This window comes from Metopolophium dirhodum, chromosome 1 (genome assembly GCF_019925205.1).
Source record: "Metopolophium dirhodum isolate CAU chromosome 1, ASM1992520v1, whole genome shotgun sequence".
NCBI lineage: Eukaryota > Metazoa > Arthropoda > Insecta > Hemiptera > Aphididae > Metopolophium > Metopolophium dirhodum.
In genome coordinates this window covers 116,047,622-116,066,119 of record NC_083560.1, presented here as the reverse complement: position 1 = coordinate 116,066,119, position 18,498 = coordinate 116,047,622, and the positions used below count along the sequence as shown (strand labels likewise).

General features: G+C 31.9%; 1 protein-coding gene and 1 pseudogene across 1 annotated transcript; both read left to right on the top strand.

Moving 5' to 3' along the window:
- The first annotated feature begins 6,211 nt into the window (after positions 1 to 6,211).
- LOC132952494 (uncharacterized) lies at positions 6,212 to 7,847 on the top strand. The gene is made up of 4 exons (XM_061024801.1): positions 6,212 to 6,276; positions 7,109 to 7,349; positions 7,484 to 7,555; positions 7,625 to 7,847. Exons 1-4 carry the CDS (start codon positions 6,212 to 6,214, stop codon positions 7,751 to 7,753), a joined length of 507 nt encoding a protein of 168 aa, XP_060880784.1. The 3' UTR covers positions 7,754 to 7,847.
- A 9,056-nt stretch (positions 7,848 to 16,903) lies between these two features.
- On the top strand, positions 16,904 to 18,177 carry LOC132952482 (piggyBac transposable element-derived protein 3-like; annotated as a pseudogene).
- Positions 18,178 to 18,498: the final 321 nt, after the last annotated feature.

The window sequence follows — 18,498 nt, the reverse complement described above, 5'->3', positions numbered from 1 at the left end:
CACGAAGCAACGCGAACCGGCGGTGCGTGATCCGCCAAGTTCGAGCGTAGGTAAAAGACAACAAACAAAACCGTCCTCGGCAGTGTATAGGGAAAAAAGAAAGAATTTTTTACAGGGCTCACGGCTTGCGCCTCGAGAGCTAACTGTGTTATAAGGGAGGGGGAGATATAAAAAGGACTTACGGATTGCGCCGTGGAAGCTAACAGTATTATAGGGGGAAACATAGGGGAAATTCAATACATTTCAAAATGCCAGCCGCCAGGTGACGACGACTGCTGTCTTGAGGCGGTGGAGACCGGTGGTGTTGTTGTAATAGCTGGCGCTGCCCATTATCGGGCCCGTGTGTTGTGCTTAGCCCATCATGACAGTGTCAGCGCGGTGTTCACAACAAAAAAAAAACAGCAGCGGAACGTCCACGAGGTTGAGGTGTGTGTCGACACTGTCGGCACGGGAGCCGTGGACGCCGGCCGGCGGGCGGACACCGTGGAGGGGGAACGACTCGTCGCGAACATTCCGCGCCGATCACGTGACTTGTTTAGCCTTTGGACTTTGGTAGATTCGGCGGGAAGTTCAGCCAGTACTAGTACTTTTTGGCCGGGTTGGTATTCTACTTCCTTGTGGCTTTTGTCGTACTGTTTTTTTTACTTAATTTGTTCTGCTTCTATCAATTTAGGCAGTTCTTGCCTAACTTTTTGTAATTGTGTAATCGCTTCGATTCTATTATGTTCTGTTTCGGGTGGGTAGATTTTGTTGTCTAGTGGTTGCGTTGCCTCCGTGCCGTACATTAGATAGAATGGGGAGTAGCCAAGTCTTGCGTGTGGGTGTGTATTGTACGCGAATATTACCATTTTGTAGTATAGTGCCCAGTTTTTTTGGTTGTTGTCGACGTAATGTGTCAGGGCATTGCATATGATTTTATTCATTAATTCAGTCATTCCATTGCTTTGTGGGTGGTACGAAGTAGAACATTTTTGAGTTATTCCCAATTTCTCGCATATATTTTTAACTTCAATGTTTTTAAAATGTGTACCTCTATCGCTGACGAAGTATTTTGGTGTACCGTAGGTAGTTATTATATCGAATAGAAAATCGATGGTTGCTGCTGCATCTGCGTTTGTAACAGCCTTTGCAAAAGCCATCTTGGCTTTTTTTAAAATTGAAAATGCATTTTCTTGAGAGCTATCCCAATGAAATCTGTTTTCCTTTTTTGTTAGGTTGGTCAGTGGTGTGGCGATTTTCGCAAAATTTTTTATATACTTTCTGTAATAACTAGTTAATTCTATGAAAGCTCTTACGTCTTTAATTTTTGCTGGTGTTGGGAAAAGCGTTATCGCCTTTAAATTTTTTTCCAGCGGTGTTCGTCCTATATTTGATACTTTATGACCTAATAATTCTATTTCCGTACCTAATATTACGCATTTGCTAGTTTTTAATTTTAATCCGGCTTCGTCTAGTCTTTTGAGTATTTCCTCTAATCTGGCTAATGCTACCTCAAAGTCGTTTCCGTAACAGCATATATCGTCCAAGTATGCTATCATTGTTCTATATAAAAGGTCACTGAATAAATTATTGATAACTCTTTGAAAAATTGGGCCCGAATTTTTAAAACCTTGGGGGATTCGTTTAAAGTTATACAGACCAAAATCCGTAATAAAGGCTGTCTTATCTTGGTCCTCTTTTTTTACTGGGATCTGAAAATATCCTTGGCAAAGGTCGATAGAACTGTAATATTTTGCACCCTCTAAGCTTCTGAAAAGGTCTTGTGATCTAGGTATAGGGTGTTTGTCACTAATTGTTCATTGTTTAGTTTCCTATAATCTACTAAAAATCTGTATTCGCCTTTCTCCTTTTTAGGTATTAAAAATACTGGTGCCGCGTAATTGCTTCGACTTGGTTCGATAATGTCAGCTTTTATCATTTTATCAATTAACGTTTTTAATTTTTCTCTTTGAATTGGGGGCGTTCTGTATGGGGGTTGGAATATAGGTTTGTCGGATTTTAATTTTATCTCGCAGGGTTCCACGTTTGCACACCCTATATTTAATGGGTCGGACGTAAATAAATGTTTAAACCTTTTTATTAATTTTGATGCTTTCATGCGTTGATCATTTTTTAGTCCCTTAGAAATGTTTATTATTGTGCCTTGATCGTCTCTTATTTCATTCTCATGTATCATAGTTTCGTTATTTTGAGTTTTATACTCGATGCTTTCAGTTGTATAAATGTTTAAGTTGTGATTCACATTATGTTCGTACCATATTTCGTCCATTTTTATAGAATTATTATCGATTTGTATGTTTTTATTTTTAAAATCGACTATTAGGTTGTATCTAATATTAAAATCGTTTCCTAATAGTAATTTACAATTTAGTCCTTCAACGACGTATACTTTGATTTGATATTGGCGTGTGTTGATTGTAATTATTAATTCTGTTGTTCCTATTTGTATCAGTTCGTTGTTGCCGGCGCCTGTTATAGTTATTTGTTCTTTGGGTTTTGTGACTTGTTTATTTTTTATTAGGGAATAATCTATACATGATATATTTGAGCCTGTGTCTATAATTGCATTTTGTTCGTTGCCGTCTAATTTTATTTTTATGGATAACACTCTTTGTTTTCGTTCAGTATCTGAATCTACGCTTATATTTTGATTGTTGATTTTGATTTTATTTTTGTGTTGAATTAGCTGGTTTTCGGTTTCTATGGCTTTCTCGTCTTCTTGTATAAGCCGGTTCCGATATTCCCTTATGTAGTTTCGGCATATTTCGCAAAACATAACGTTTCCCCCCTCGCTCCAATACTGTTCTTTGTCATCTTGGTCGTCTAGTATGTCCTTGGATGTGGACAAATATTCGCAGTCTTGACAAAATTTTGAGTACCATATTGTGGATTTGTCTGTTTTAAAATTATTGTCGGTTTTATTTTTCTCTATAGGGTTTTGTTGGGATAATCTTAAGCGATCGAAACATTCGTGTAAGAAATGGTCTACATTTTCTTCTATAGTATTAAAGTCAGGAAAAACTGTGTTTATTGTTATGTTATTGAATTGACGAGGGTTATATGTTTCTGTTATGATTCCTGGTGTCCAATGGCAATTTTTATTGAATATCCCTATATTTTTCCTATTTAATTTCCAGTAAATTATGGCATTTGTATATTCGGCATTTTCGTGTATTAAATATAAGTTGAAATTGAATTGGTCACAGATAAACGCTAGATCGTCATCTTTAAGTAATATTCATTTTTTGTTATGAGATATAGAACCCACTGTCTTCCGTTTTTCAAATAAGCAATTTCGCTTATTTTTTTTCTTAGGTCTATTAAATTTTGAACGTTGTTAAATTTATTTCTAAATCGTAATGCGATCCCCTTCAACATAGTAAGGCATTGACTTGTGCAATGGCCGATTGCGATATCATTTCGTAATGATAAAATATTTACCGTCTGTTCACTGTAATCGCATAGGAAGTCGGTTCTATCGTTATTGCTGAGTAGGAATTTTTGAAATTCGTTTAGTGGGTTCAAACTACTTATTGTTACGATGTTTTCTATAGCTTTTTCGTCATCGTCGTTTACTTCATTAGTTATTAGTTTATTTGAATTTTTTGATTTGTACCAATTTTCTACAAAATGAATATAATTATTTTTTTCAATTTTCTTATCTCTGTTAAATTTAGAGGTGTCGATTTTTAAATTAATATTATTTGTTCCCCGAGGTAGATATTCCGATTTTTCTCTTAGCTCGGGTGCTATTCGTTTTTTTGAAAAATTGCAATCGTTTGCATAGTGTCCTTTTTCATTGCATTTGTAGCATATTATGTTTTCTCTTCCATTAAATTTTTCCAGTGTTGAGTATCTTTCTCTGCTGTTGTCCCTACTGTGCCGTTTTCTATTTGCGTCATCTCCACGATTTCTGTTGTTATATCTATTCCTGCTTGTATCTCTGGACCTTTCGTAGAAGTTTTTCCTATCCCTTGAATAAGACCTATCTCTATTATTGCTAATTTCTCTGCTGTTATCTCTGTATTTATGGTTATTATATCTATCTTTACTATTTTCTCTGAACTTATAGTCGTTGTACCTATCGGGATAAGGACTTTTTTCCGTATAATTGTTCCTGCCTTTGTAATCTGATTTGTGTGGATATGGACTTTTGTCTCTGTTGCGTGATCTATCTTCAAAATTTACTGTCTTGTCGTATTTTTTTAAATTGTTCATTTCGGTACATAGTTGATCAATTTTGTTTTTGTAATAACTGTCTATTCCTTCTAATTTTGTATTTAAACGTTTAATTTCTTGGTTGCTGTCTTTTGTTTCGGTATTTAATTGCATTACTTGTTTGTTCAAAATGTCTGTGTATTCGCTAAGTCCTGAGCTTCTTGAATTAATTCTAAATTGCATAAGTTCATATTTTTTTAAATTTTCTTTTAACTTTTTTAAGTTACTGTTGTCGTGAAGTGAAATTGCGTGTAATATAGGTTCCCTTATACCTTTTAGTATGTAAACACAAATATCTTCCTCTTTCATATCCTTGTCTACTTGACTACATAAATATTCTATTTCCGTAACAAAACTAGAAATTGACTCTAAGTCGTTTTGTTTCCTATTTTCTAATTTGTCTTTCAGTATTATAGACTATCCTATTGGTTGAAATTCGTTTATGAACTCGCTTTTTAGATTTTCCCATGACTAGTTTCTTCCTTTGTTTTCCAAGTTTTGTAAAAATTTGTTGGCAGTATCTTTCAGAAATATTGATAAGAATTTCATTTTTTCATTGTCATCCCAATTGTTTATTTGTGCTGCTTTTTCGTACTGTCTAAGAAATGTTTTGATGTCTCCTTGTCCGGAAAAACTATCTGGTTTAATTATCATTTGAAAAAGATGATTCGTTAGTAATCGTTAGTAATTGATTTATTTTTTGTACTATTACTTGTTTCCGGACTTGAATCACTTAAGTTACTTTGTATGAGTAAATCTTTAATGTCGATTTTATCTTTTATTGAATTTTCTTGAACTTCGTGTTTTTGTAATTCGCTTAAGGTTTCTTCAATGTCGTCTAATTCTGTGATCCCTTTATAATATTTTGATAATCTAGCCCTTAGATTATCTACGGTTCCTACGCTTTTTAATTGTTTAGATTTGCATAGTTCAATAAGTTCTGATTTTTTATGTGAATAAATATCTGTTAATTTAGTAATTTTCGAACCTAAGGCTATAAGCTCTTCGTCATTCATATCATATTAAGATTTAATTGAATGAAAGAAAAATTTTGTAATGAAAGAAGTTGATTTTTATTAATATATTTATACTTAACAATAACTACTTAATTTTTGAATAATAAAAATTAAAATATATTTTTTTTTTTGAAATAAACTAAATACAATTTTGAAGGGCGAACGAAAATTAAACTAATAAAAAATTATTTAAATTATTAAAAAACTAATCTACAATCCTAATATTAATATTTAAGTATATTACAAAACGTTGCTCACCTTGGCGTATATGTGTAGACGCACGGTTAGCAAAATTGTACTCACGTGGCACAAACGTTGTCTTGTCGGTAAGACAAAAATCGAACGCATATTTGTTAGTTAATCGGTATACACGCACACAATTGCGTTCTGGGTTTCTACTGTACCCAAAACTCTTATAACTGTTATTTTAACTTGTAAAGCACTAAAAATTTGCTCCCGGTTACACTACCAGAAATGTACAATTAGTCGCACTTCACTTGTACAAAAAAAAAAAACAAAAAATTATATATTGGTGTACTCACGAGGTACAAGCGTTGCTTTTTCCGTAAGAAAAATTTATCGAACGCGTATGTGTTACTCACTCGGTATACACACGCACAAAATTGCGTTCTGGGTTACTACTGCACCCCAAAACACACACAAAAAGTATATTTTACTTTAACAAATAAAAACACTAAACTTCCTCCGGGTTTTACTACCCAAAATTGTCGTACTTCAACTTGTACATACAAATTGGTGTACCAAGGGAATTTTTCCCAGACCACACGTAAAAACTGTTGTACTTCTTGTACATAAACACTTCGAAAAATTAAACGTGCCAAGGTTGAGATACCAGGGCACACGCACAAAAAAAAAAAATGTCTCCGCCCGTGAATAAGAACCCCGTTGGGCGCCACTCTGTGGTATCACCCATATTAGACAATCTCAATCCCAGAACATCCCGCGGTATACCAACAATGCACAACGAGATCCCTGACGCCGTGATATTGATGTCATGGTCACCAACTTCACAGGGACGGTTGTAAGTATTTCATTTTTTTCATTTATATTTTATTTAGTTTAATTAATTATGTTATTATGAAGTGTATAACTTTTATAAAACCTTTAATAATTTTGTATTGTTGTTTTTCTCATCTATATTAAGTTACATGTATAATGACTCAAATATTTGTTTTGTGTTCTTCAATTAAAGTAAATGTAATGAGCCGGGTGAGTCTAATGTAATGTGCCGAGTGAGTCTAATATAAAGTGCAGAGTGAGTCTAATATAAAGTGCCGGGTGAGTCTAATGTAATGAGCCGGGTGAGTCTAATATAAAGTGCAGATTGAGTCTAATATAAAGTGCCGGGTGAGTCTAATGTAATGTGCCGGGTGAGTCTATATACTTAGCCGGGTGAGTCTAATATAAAAATATTTTTTAGTCGTAACTAGGCCGACTACGAATAATATTAAATTAGGCTCATTAAATACGCCCCTGACTGGGTGTTTATTTCAGTTTCGAAAGACATAATATTTTTATAATTACGTATAATCGTGTTTTAAAAAATTCCAAAAATTATCGTTATTCAACTCTTTTACAATAATATATATCGATAAATACTAGTCCTACGGACTTTTATGCGAGATTCAATTATGATTCTTTGAGCAATTACAATCCGATTTACAAGTCTTTAACCAATCGGTTCAATATCATGCGAATTGACTTTGGCAATTGCAAGTACGCGTGTACAATCTCCGGCACTCTCCAGCCGTCAGGTCGGTGCCTCCAGGGTTTTTCGTATTTTTACACGAAACTATCAGGGGTGGTAGCCAATCATATAACATTAACAGATACTTTTGGAAAGTATGTTCCAGCTGTGATCCTTTCACGCCCTCACAACAGACGTTAGCTGATATTGACTATATTTTCGAAGTATATCACAACCCCGTAAACCCTATGTCAAAAATAATGACCCCTAAACGTCGACGCGAAAATGATGTTGTGGAATCGCAGCCGTCAAAGTACACTGCACATCATCCCACAGCAGAAGATTTCCATTTACAGCCATGTTGTTGTAATTCGGCAGCCTGTTGGGGACTAGCGTCAATAGATTTGGTGAGTTGAAATTATAGAACACGTTTTAAATGGAACTCAATAGTTTCTCGAGATTAGATGTATCTGGAACGTTAATTTTATGAAAAAAAAATAATAAAAATGAAAATTCATAAGTCTGATTTAATTGTTCATAGCCTGAACCTGCAGTGGACCACGAAAATGTACCATCCTGTTCGAACTCCTCTCGTGACATAATGGAAAATTGGGTTTCTAATACAAAATATAACTTCTATCAACATATAAAGTAAATGTTGTTTTTTTATTCTTTTTTGTAGCAGCCAATAGTTGGAACTCCAGTTCTAGCAACATCAAGAGGAGAACCTTACCTAGCTGGTATAGTAGCCAGTGTCGAAGGGGAAGTGGTGACAGTACATTTCCAGGGAAAGGATCATACGTATATGTAATAAAAAATATTATACCTTTTCGATCACAATTCGAAAATGGGATATTCAAACCAATAAAATCAGTACCAAAACTACAAAGACAATATATAAGGAACAAAATAAAAATGTATGAAAATTCAATAATTGTCCAATAAAAATATGTAACCAATCAGCTGTGTGAATCGACATTTGATTCGTTAATAATACTCCCTTTGAAAAAAAAATATACGCCCTTTAGAAAATCGTATAAAATCAACCCTTTGACGGATCGTTTTGCATTGTTGTTCAACCACCTGTTACTGGTAAGTTGCGCCGACGCATAACCTGTTCATTATAATCATAGACTTAAAGAAATAGACGGAACATTAGGTATGATAACGCGTGCAAGTGGGTGGAGCTTGTTCCAAGGATCGGGCGTTGAAAAACCGCTAATTGGCTGTCCTCGGAGCAGAGGCCAATTCTCTCACTCTTACCATAAAACTCATGCTATCTCTCTTAATCCGTTTGGCACGACCACGCCTCCCAGTCCTCGGGACTTATGTTCCGCCTATTTCTTTAAGTCTATGATTATAATCGTGGCAAATGCGCAATAATCAGTACTCAGTATTATCATGTATACAAGCTTACCAACTTTTGTAATTACAATAAAAGTACAATAGTAGGTATTTTATGTCTGTTTTATTCAACTGGATGGAAAGTGTACAAATTATTTTAGACTTATATTACGTTTCTAGTGACTTATTTTTTAGAAGCTAATTGAAGAACACAAAACAAATATTTGAATCATTATATATGTAACTTAATATAGATAAGAAAAACCACAATACAACATTATTAAAGATTTTAAAAAAGTTATACACATCATAATAACATAATTAATTAAACTAAATAAAATATAAATTAAAAAAATTAAATACTTACAACCGTCTCTGTGAAGTTGGTGACCATGACATCAATATCACGGCGTCACGGATCTCATTGTGCATTGTTGGTCTACCGCGGGATTCATCCGGCAAATGATAAAAGTTCTCAACGTGGGGGTACCTCTCGATTATTTGGCGAAAAAACGACCATCCCCCGATCGTCCCATGCTATTGCGACCCTGTGAAGGAACCTATAGACTCTGTGTTACCAGGGTTGATTTTATACGGTTTTTGGAATTTTTTAAAGAAGATTATACGTAATTTAGCATTAAAGGTACTGTACGCGTATCACTGTATCAACAATGCACAATGAGAACGCCGTCTCCGTGATATTTGTAGTAGGTTCACCAAACTCGCAGGCTTGGTAGCTCGGGTTAATTTCTACGATGTGTGTAAGTTTCAAAACGACAGGTCAAAGGGTTGATTTTATACGATTTTCTAAATGGCGTTTAGTTGTTGCCGGGTGAATACAGCGGTATACCACCAATGCACAATGAGAACGTCGCCTCCGTGATAATTGTAGCAGACTCACCAAACTCGCAGGCATGGTAGCTCGGGGTACTTTCTACGATGTGTGTAAGTTTAAGGTAGGGGGGGATGCTCATTTTTCAAAAAGCCAAAACTTAATGTTTTTAAAACATAATTTTTGGTTTAACTATTTTCGGAAATAAATGTTCGTGATTATTACCTATTCATAAATATACTTTGTAAAATATCACTCTCATTTTAACACTATATTGGAGTAGAAACAACAACAAAATTAGTTCTAAATAAATTTAGTTCATGTTGTCTAATAACAAACTATATTTTATTTAACTTAATTGTAGGAAGTAGTTTGAGTGCTGGACTAGTTGTTTCCGAACTTTTGCCTACAACTCCCATTAGATTTGAAGAACCTAAAAAAGATTACACAAAAGTCAGAAATACAGAGTGTGTTGAGCTAGTATTTCCTAGTCCTTCAAAATATACTACAACCGATGTATCCAATATAATTGATATGCCTAGTACCATTATCCTAAAGAGAAAACAAAATTATAATATTATGAACGATGATACTCCTAGGAAAAAAAATTAAAACAAAAATATTTACTCAACAACATCAAATGCAAAATAAAAAAAAAACACATTTCCAAATTGAAAAACAGAATTAATAATTTTAAAAACCGTAACCATTTAAATAATTTGATTTCCTCACATAAATTTTGGTTCAATCATTCAAGAGCTATTGTTACTATGCAGTTACGAAATAAACGTCGCCAAAGGACCACTGAAGAAAAAAATTTAGCATTAACAATGTTTTATAAATCGCCAAATTTTTAAGATTACAAAACCTTAACCTACCAGGTCCGTCGACAGTCCTAGGTTGGATTGGTCAATCCAAATTTTTACCAGGTTTTAATAAAATATTAATGACCCATTTGAAAAAAAAATTTGAGTTTAAGGAGTACAAAGAAAAGGCTTGTAGTATTTCCTTTGATGAAATTTCAATAAAAGAATTTTTAGAATATTCTAAAGTTTTCGATTTTATAGAAGGTTACGAAGATCTGGGTAGATTCGGAAGGACATGTAACACTGCGATAAGCTGTTTAGTCTTCATGGCAAGAGGTATATATTCACCATGGAAAATCCCTGTTACTTATTTTCTTGCTCATTCTGCCGTTAAACATGCAGTTCTAAAAAACCTTATAATCGATGTATAGCAAGAACATTTGATATTGGTATTTTACCCAAAGTTATTATTTGTGATCAAGGGTCGAATAACCAAAGTGCCCTGAAGTCGTTAAATGTCACGGAAAATAAGCCTTAGTTTTATGTAAATGAAAATAAAATTATTTCTTTATTTGACACGCCTCATCTCCTGAAAAGTGTAAGAAATAATTTAATAGGAAATACGTTTAAAAAAAATAAAAAAATAATATCTTTTATCGATGTCATAACAACTTATAACATTGACAAAAAAAATATAAAAAAGTAACGCTCTACTTAAAATAACAGAGGAGCCGGATATGCGTCAATTGTTCGCCGAAAATAGTTCGCGCGACAATTGCTCGCGCGTCTAATGTTCGCCTGGAAATTGTTCGAATACGAAAATTGTTCGTGCATGAATTGTTCGTAAAAGAAAAAAATAATAAGACTTGATTATCACGTAATATATTTTGTAATCTATACGCCAGTATAAATAACATACTATTTGATTTAGTGTGAAATGTGTGAAGTTTTAAAACCATATCGATAACGTATCTCGTTATCAAACATTATATAATAAGCACAAAAATCCCAATGTGTTCTGGAATAGTAGTTATCTAATAATAACAATACTAATACTAACACATACCTGTCACAAAAATCAAACAACAGTACAACCAATAATTTTGACCATCATTTATTTTACCGCAATAAGTATTTAATTACTATGGTTTTAAAATACGTAAAAAGTGATACAGATATACTCGTACATAAAAGTTACATGTTCTACCGCGAAAAACAAACGGAAAAAAAAACTTTTTGGAAATGTTCATTGTATAAAAAGTATAAGTGTGGTGGTCGTGTTCATGTGGAAAATGACGAAGTTGTCAAAAGTTATGAACATAATCATGTACCATTTAATGCTCAAGTGGAGACAAAGGAATTAATGTATAACATGAAACAAGATGCACAAACCTCCGCTGCTACAAGTCATGGAGTCATAGGAAATTTAGCAAAAAAAATGTATAAAAATAAAAGTGAAAATTTTAAAAAAATATGTGCAGTTTATAATAACTGTGTAACAATGGATTACCTCCGTGGTGTTGCATACAATTTCCAACTACAAATATAAAAACTATGTACTTAATATTATTGACATCCACAAACGTGGAAAAATACTTAACATTATAATTATTTTTTATGTATTATTAGTATATTATTATTATTATTATTACAATTATTTATTTATTTTTATTTAATGTTATGTGAACATACGAACAATTTTTGCACGAACAATTTTCGTATTCGAACAATTTCCAGGAGAACATTAGACGCGCGAGCAATTGTCGCGCGAACTATTTTCGGCGAACAATTGACGTGATACCAAATTTTAAATTAGGAAATTTACTGGAGGATTTACCGCAGTTAAAATATTGGAACGTACTACCGGGCATTATAAATACTGAACATTAAAATTTAATTTAATTATAAGAAATTATTTTTTTTTAAATGTCAACAATATTATTACAAGAAAACAGTCTGTTGTTCAACTCAACTGTAGTACCTACCTATATACCTCTGTAACAAGTCACAATAGTCACATGCGAATAATGTCAGCACAGCGACGATTACGATAATAATATAAAATTATGATCGCCCGAACCGTCCGGACGATACAATAATTATTTATTTATTTATTTATTTATTATTAATTCAAACGGGTAGAACCCAATTACAATTTTTTATAATTTAATAACAATTTTGTAGACTTAAATCTATTAAGAAATACAGTAAATAGTATATGCATAATAAAAATATAATATTAAAAACAATAAAAACAATATAAAAATATAATATAGACAATTATAATATAGGTAGCAGAAATAATTTAAAGATGCGCAATATAGTTACAAAAACAATCAAAAGAAGGAAAACTAAATAGATCTATCTGGACGTCATTAGTTATTTTCATTAATCTATTAATAGGTGAACAAAGTGCGTAATTAGTTCCTTGAAATGGAATGTAAAAAGTATTTGCAGATCTAGTTCGACAATGAGGAACATTAAAATTTAAGCAGCTGAGTAATTCGGGACAATTTAAAAAACCATTTACTATTTTATATAGAAAAATAAAATCGATGATTATTCTCCTTTCATGGAATGTTGAAAGGATCAGAGTGAAAATTTTTTAATTTGACAGTTTGCATTCTGTTGGTTAAGTAGGAAGCCAACCAAGACAAAAAAGGATCACGAATACCGATAGAATACAGCTTAATTGAGAGAATATTGTGATTTATTTTGTCAAAGGCCTTTGCAAAATCTGTAAAAATTACATCTACTTGATAACCGGAAGCAAAAGCATCTAGTACGTATTTTTGAAAGATTAAAAGATTAGTCGTTGTTGACTTGTCTTTCAAAAAACCATGTTGGTCATCATTAAGTAGCGAAGTAAGTAAAGGATATATTTTATCATAAATAATGGATTCAAATAGTTTTGGAATAATAGAAATAGGCCGATATTTAGTTACATTCGTTAAATCTATTCCTTTATTGATAGGCTTAACAAAACTAATCTTCCAATTAGATGGAAAACAACCACTAGAGAGGGATAAGTTATATAAACGTAATAAAGGAATAGCTAAAACGAATTTACAATTAATAAAGAAACAGTTTGAAATCATGTCAGGATTCAACCAGGACTCGTTTTATTAGTGATATTTTCTAATTTGTTTAGGACGTCTGTAATGCTTAAAGTATATGAGTTGAGATTTACTTCAATTGAATTATTATTGATGGGTGGCTGATGAGTTTTGAAGGATGAAGAAACTTGGTTTTCATAGACGCTGGAAAAGTAATGAGCAAAGCAATCCACAATATCCTTACCTCTAACAAATAGATCATTATCATATTATATCATGGTGTTCGGAAGGGTCGGACACATTTTTATGGTTAAGGAATTTCCAAAATAATTTAGGATTTGTTTTAATAGAATTCTGCATGTTAAAAATATAAATATTATAATCGATTTTGGATTTAGATTTGCACTTAGCACGTAATAAAGAAAATTTATTGTAATTAATTTGCGAAGTAGTCTTTTTGAACAACATGTGAGCAATTTTTTTCTTATAAATTAAATCTTTCAACATTGGGCTGAACCATATAGGATGCTTATTATTAAATAATGTTTTTTTGGTACAATGAGTATCTATAATCTCAAAAATAATATGATAAAACACACGAACCGCATCATTAATTTGTAAATTATGAAACACGCGATCCCAATTAGTAATGTTTGTGTCCAAGTCCGCTCTTCCTATCCTTCCACTATTCCACTGTGTACGACAAATTATTCCCGTAATAAACCTCTAAATAGTATGCGTATTGCCAATGAGGATACGTCTTTTAGTTTTTAAGTTATAATTTGTAATTCTTTTCTTTTCTTTTCTATTTTAATTGTTATATCTTCTACACATTTTTGTATTGTACTTTTATTATGTTAAATTTATATTCTGTACTTTGGCCCCATGGCACGCATTAAAATAAAATAATATGTAACAAATTGCAGCCATTTAGACTGAAAAAAAAAATTTATTTTTTCGTATGCTAAAAAAAATTATGTGTAAGCTAATATACAAACTAATAAGTACTGTTTTGATTTATGAAAAACCCAATGTAAATAATTTTAAAATTATTTATAATCAAGCTATATTAGTAGATTTGTATAAACATAAACATTTATACCTGTATAGCTGTATCAGATCATGAACATAATACTAGATATAAGCAAAATGTTAATATACGCTTACTGAAGTGTCAAAAAGTTTTTAGACAAAAAAGTGTCTTGTATACTGGTTTTGAATTATGTCGTGTGCTCAATATTAATATTAATCAGTTTGATAATTTAAAGTCATTCAACAATTATCTTAAGTATATTGATTTTTCAAAGATATTAGAATTATAATAAGACCATTATGTAAAATTGTATTTGAATAACTGTGTGATGAGAACTCGCTCCCCTAGCACAAGCTTTGCTTTTAGGAAGTGCTGCAATATGTAACCTATGGTATTTTATGTCATTATTTTTGGTACTTTGGTACTTTTTTGTTGCAATAAAGTTCATTATTATTATTATATTAGGTATTAATTTATTTTATAAATTGTAAAGTAAACCTACTAGTCAAAAAAAAAATAAAAGTGTTACTGTAGAAAACAGTGCAGTAAAAGCATTTAATTTTTTTGGTCCTTACGGTAATTGTAGTATTTACAGTGTACTGCTTTTAATTATAGGAATCGTTAAATATTAAGTTTTCATTTAGGAAAGGTACGATTTTTTCAAATGTACCAACAATAGTTATGATATTTTTATATTGAACTTTAGTTCACTAAATGTCCTTTTATCTATATTTAACCTTAATAGAACGATACTTAGAATTATCTCATGAATAATATAACATCAAAACCTCATTTTTGATATTTTTGTAGTTACCTACTGCTTTTCCCAGTAGCAGGGCAGATGTAGGTATTGAATTATGGCATATAGATAACTAAAATTGTTTTATGTATTTTAATAAACCTACTATAATTTATAGTTCCTTACAAGTTAAATAGATATTTAAGTTACCCAACAACTTACGTATAATTAATTATAAAACAAATAAGGTGGGCAAGTGTGTGTCGCTCTGCTGTAGGTTAGGTTGGTTTTAGTGGGTCACTGTAATGGATGGTGTTTAATTTGAATTCAATGATAAAATATCATTGTGTAAGAAAAACGGTTCTGAGCGAATATGGTTAGCCAGCTTATGATATTACTGAGTATGATTTTTGTAGGAACTTTGAAAGTGGTAAACCTATACTAAAACCTTTATCCAATACGAATAATGATATCAAAAACTCAATATCTAAAGTAGAACTTCTAATACGCTAGACGCTTTATTCGAAGTGTCGTTATCGTCCCATTGCGAAACTGTAACCAATGGCATACTATCCATCTAGTTTCGCAACTTATTTTTTTGTGGATGTTTCTGTTGAATTTTTAATATAAAATTTAAGAATTAATTTTGTTTTCGGAAAAATGAAGAAATCGCGGACTTTCCCTTAAGTCTAAACAGTCGCTTATTTGTGTCGCGCTACATGATTTAGAAACTACCAGGTTTAACACATGTTCTAATATATTTTACACTAACCACGTGTATATACATGTGTTTACTGCAGAAAAGAGATAAATCCGTCCGTCGGAACATCTGAAAATAGCACTTGAAAATAACAGTTTACAACAGAAAGGGACATCTCCACACATGACTCCTTTCTGCAGTCAACTGATATTTTTGTATTTTATCAGCCGTAACAAATCAGTGGGACGTTTCAATAATTATTAATAACTTTTCATTACTTCATAGTTTATTAATAACAGTTCATAGACACTATAAGTTATCATGATTAATACGTAGACCAATATTATGATTATAATTTTGAAATTTAATATATTTTATCAGTTTATTATAATATTTTATTATATGACCATTGACTATATGTTTTATGTTTATTAATTTTTGTTGACTGTGTTTAAAAATTTATAATACTTCGTAATGACTTCCGACTCAGAAACTGAGAATAGTGAACTACATGTTTTACCAAAAAGAAAGAAAGGTGTATAAACTATGATAACTAGAGGCCGGATTTCAATGAACAGTGCATATTTTTTTGGTTGTTCTTAGACAATGTTTTCCAAGTACCTACATAATTCGTTTCATGTTACGAGTGCTTCAAAGCTAAACATTTTATTTTGCGTTTTTTCGCATATTTCGACGTTTTTTTCATTACTAGATCATTTTTAGCATTATTGGGTCATTTTTGTTGGTTTCAATGCATATTTGTTCAATATACTTACTATACAAATTTAGCCTATTCAAAATATTATCTTAAGATAAATTGCTTTCTCGATATTTAACCCTTTCAGTCCCCATGTACATTACAATGTACACACATTTTTATATTTAATAATTAAAGAATGATAAGAGCTACATGCTTGTTTGAGATGTCTATGAATTGGTAATCATGTGTAGAATCACAATAAAAATATAATACTTACTACAGTGTTACCAATAATTCGAGGGAAAAAAATAAGAGGCAAAAGGATATGACAATCACATAATGATTATTTTTCCAGATGTTTTTGTCTTGTCACGATGTTAATGATAACGTAAAAATATTTAAATTTTATTTTTAAATTACTGACATGCTTGTTGAGGTTTTGCCGCCACTTTTGTTATCTTACATACAATAGAACAGAGTTTATAGGCGGTATAACATATGTACATTATAATGTACATTGGGACTCGCCGGTTCACCACGAGCGCGCGAGACGCGAACGGCCGACGACACAAAAATAGACTATTACCATTGAATAAAAATAAACAAATATAATGAATGCTAATACGGAATGATTATTATCAGTCGTTCAGAACTCATCGTTGTATTCTGACATTTTATTATTTTTATTATTTTATCTTTGAACGGTTGCTACATAAATTTTACTGTTTTTATTTTAGTATTATTTTCTAAAATGAGTAAACTTACTCAATTTGAACTTATAGAATTATTAGATGGAAATATATCCGAGTTAAGTGATTTTGAAAGTGAAAGTTATGAAGAGATTGACGAGCTATTAGCTCATTTTGATGAAAATGAAAACTTTGAATTGCCGGATTGCACCGATTATGGGTTTGAAAATATAAATGATGTTCCGGAAGTTGATGTCCCCGGATGGTTTACAATTGATAAAAAAAATATGAAATGGCTACAAAAACCGTTTAGACCTCCCAAGGTAAGTTTAGACGATACGGAACCATTTGACTGTCCAGACGAAATTCAAAACCCTATATATTATTTTTCCAAATATTTCAACGATTCTGATTTTGAAAATATGTCATTTTTTACAAATTTGTACGCTGTTCAAAAAAAATACAAATAATTTTAAGTCTACAAATATCCAAGAAATGAAGGAATTCGTTGGTATGCATTTAGTGATGGGTGCTTTGAAGTTTCCGCGTATTCGAATGTATTGGGAGTACAATACGCGAATAAATATGATTGCAGATACGATGAATAGAAATCGCTTTTTTAGCCTAAGATCACATTTTCATGTAATTAATAATATGGATATTCCAAAAAATAATAATGACAAATTTATAAAAGTTCGACCTCTCTTTGACCGAATTAAAAAAACATGTTTAGAACTACCTGTAGAGAAAAATTTATCGGTAGACGAACAAATCGTTCCATTTAAAGGCCAACTTTCTGTAAAACAATACATAAGAGGAAAACCAAATCCATGGGGAATAAAACTTCATTTATTATGTGGTCAAAGCGGCATTGTGTACAATTTACTTATGTATCAAGGTAATATGCCTGAAGTATCAGAAGAATTACGGAAAGTATTTGGGTTAGGTGGGTCAGTAGTTTTGTTTCTTTCTGAACCCCTAAAAAGTAACCGTCACTATCTTACTATGGATAATTTTTTTACATCAATAAATTTATTTTATACACTGCAAAAAAAAAAAATTTATGCAACAGGTACAATACGTTCGAATCGATTGTAATCCTCCATTTTTATCGGATAAAACAATGAAAAATTTGGGAAGAGGGACTACGTTTGAGATCAGTTCTAACGTCCCGGATGTAAATATAGGTCTTGTCAAGTGGTACGACAACAAACCTATATATTTGTGCTCAAATATTGTAACATTAGGAGAGGTTGACGTAGTTAAAAGATGGGACCGAAAAAAAAAGAATTTATATATATATTGAAAGACCAGAAATAGTACGGCATTACAATAAAACAATGGGGGGTGTCGACAAACACGACCAACTTGTTAGTTTTTATCGCTGCTTCATAAAGTCCAAAAAATGGACACTACGAATGGTTGCTCATGCATTTGACATGGCTGTGAGTAATAGTTGGTTAGAGTATATTGAAGATACTAAAAAATTAAAAGTCCCTAAAAAAGAAATTATGGACTTATTAAAATTTAGAATGAGATTGGCAGAAGAATTAATTTATATGGGCAAAACAGTTACTCCACCTACGAAGAAAAAAGGGAGACCACCAAATACACCATCACCTACAATAAAAAAAAAATTGTATTCAGAAAATCAAAA

Excerpts from the sequence above, each read along its gene's own strand:
- LOC132952494 (XM_061024801.1), top strand. The coding sequence starts at position 6,212 with ATGCACAACGAGATCCCTGACGCCGTGATATTGATGTCATGGTCACCA. Across the intron at positions 6,277-7,108 it reads CCAACTTCACAGGGACGGTT|CTGTGATCCTTTCACGCCCT; the intron begins GTAAGTATTTCA and ends AGTATGTTCCAG. Across the intron at positions 7,556-7,624 it reads GTGACATAATGGAAAATTGG|CAGCCAATAGTTGGAACTCC; the intron begins GTTTCTAATACA and ends TCTTTTTTGTAG.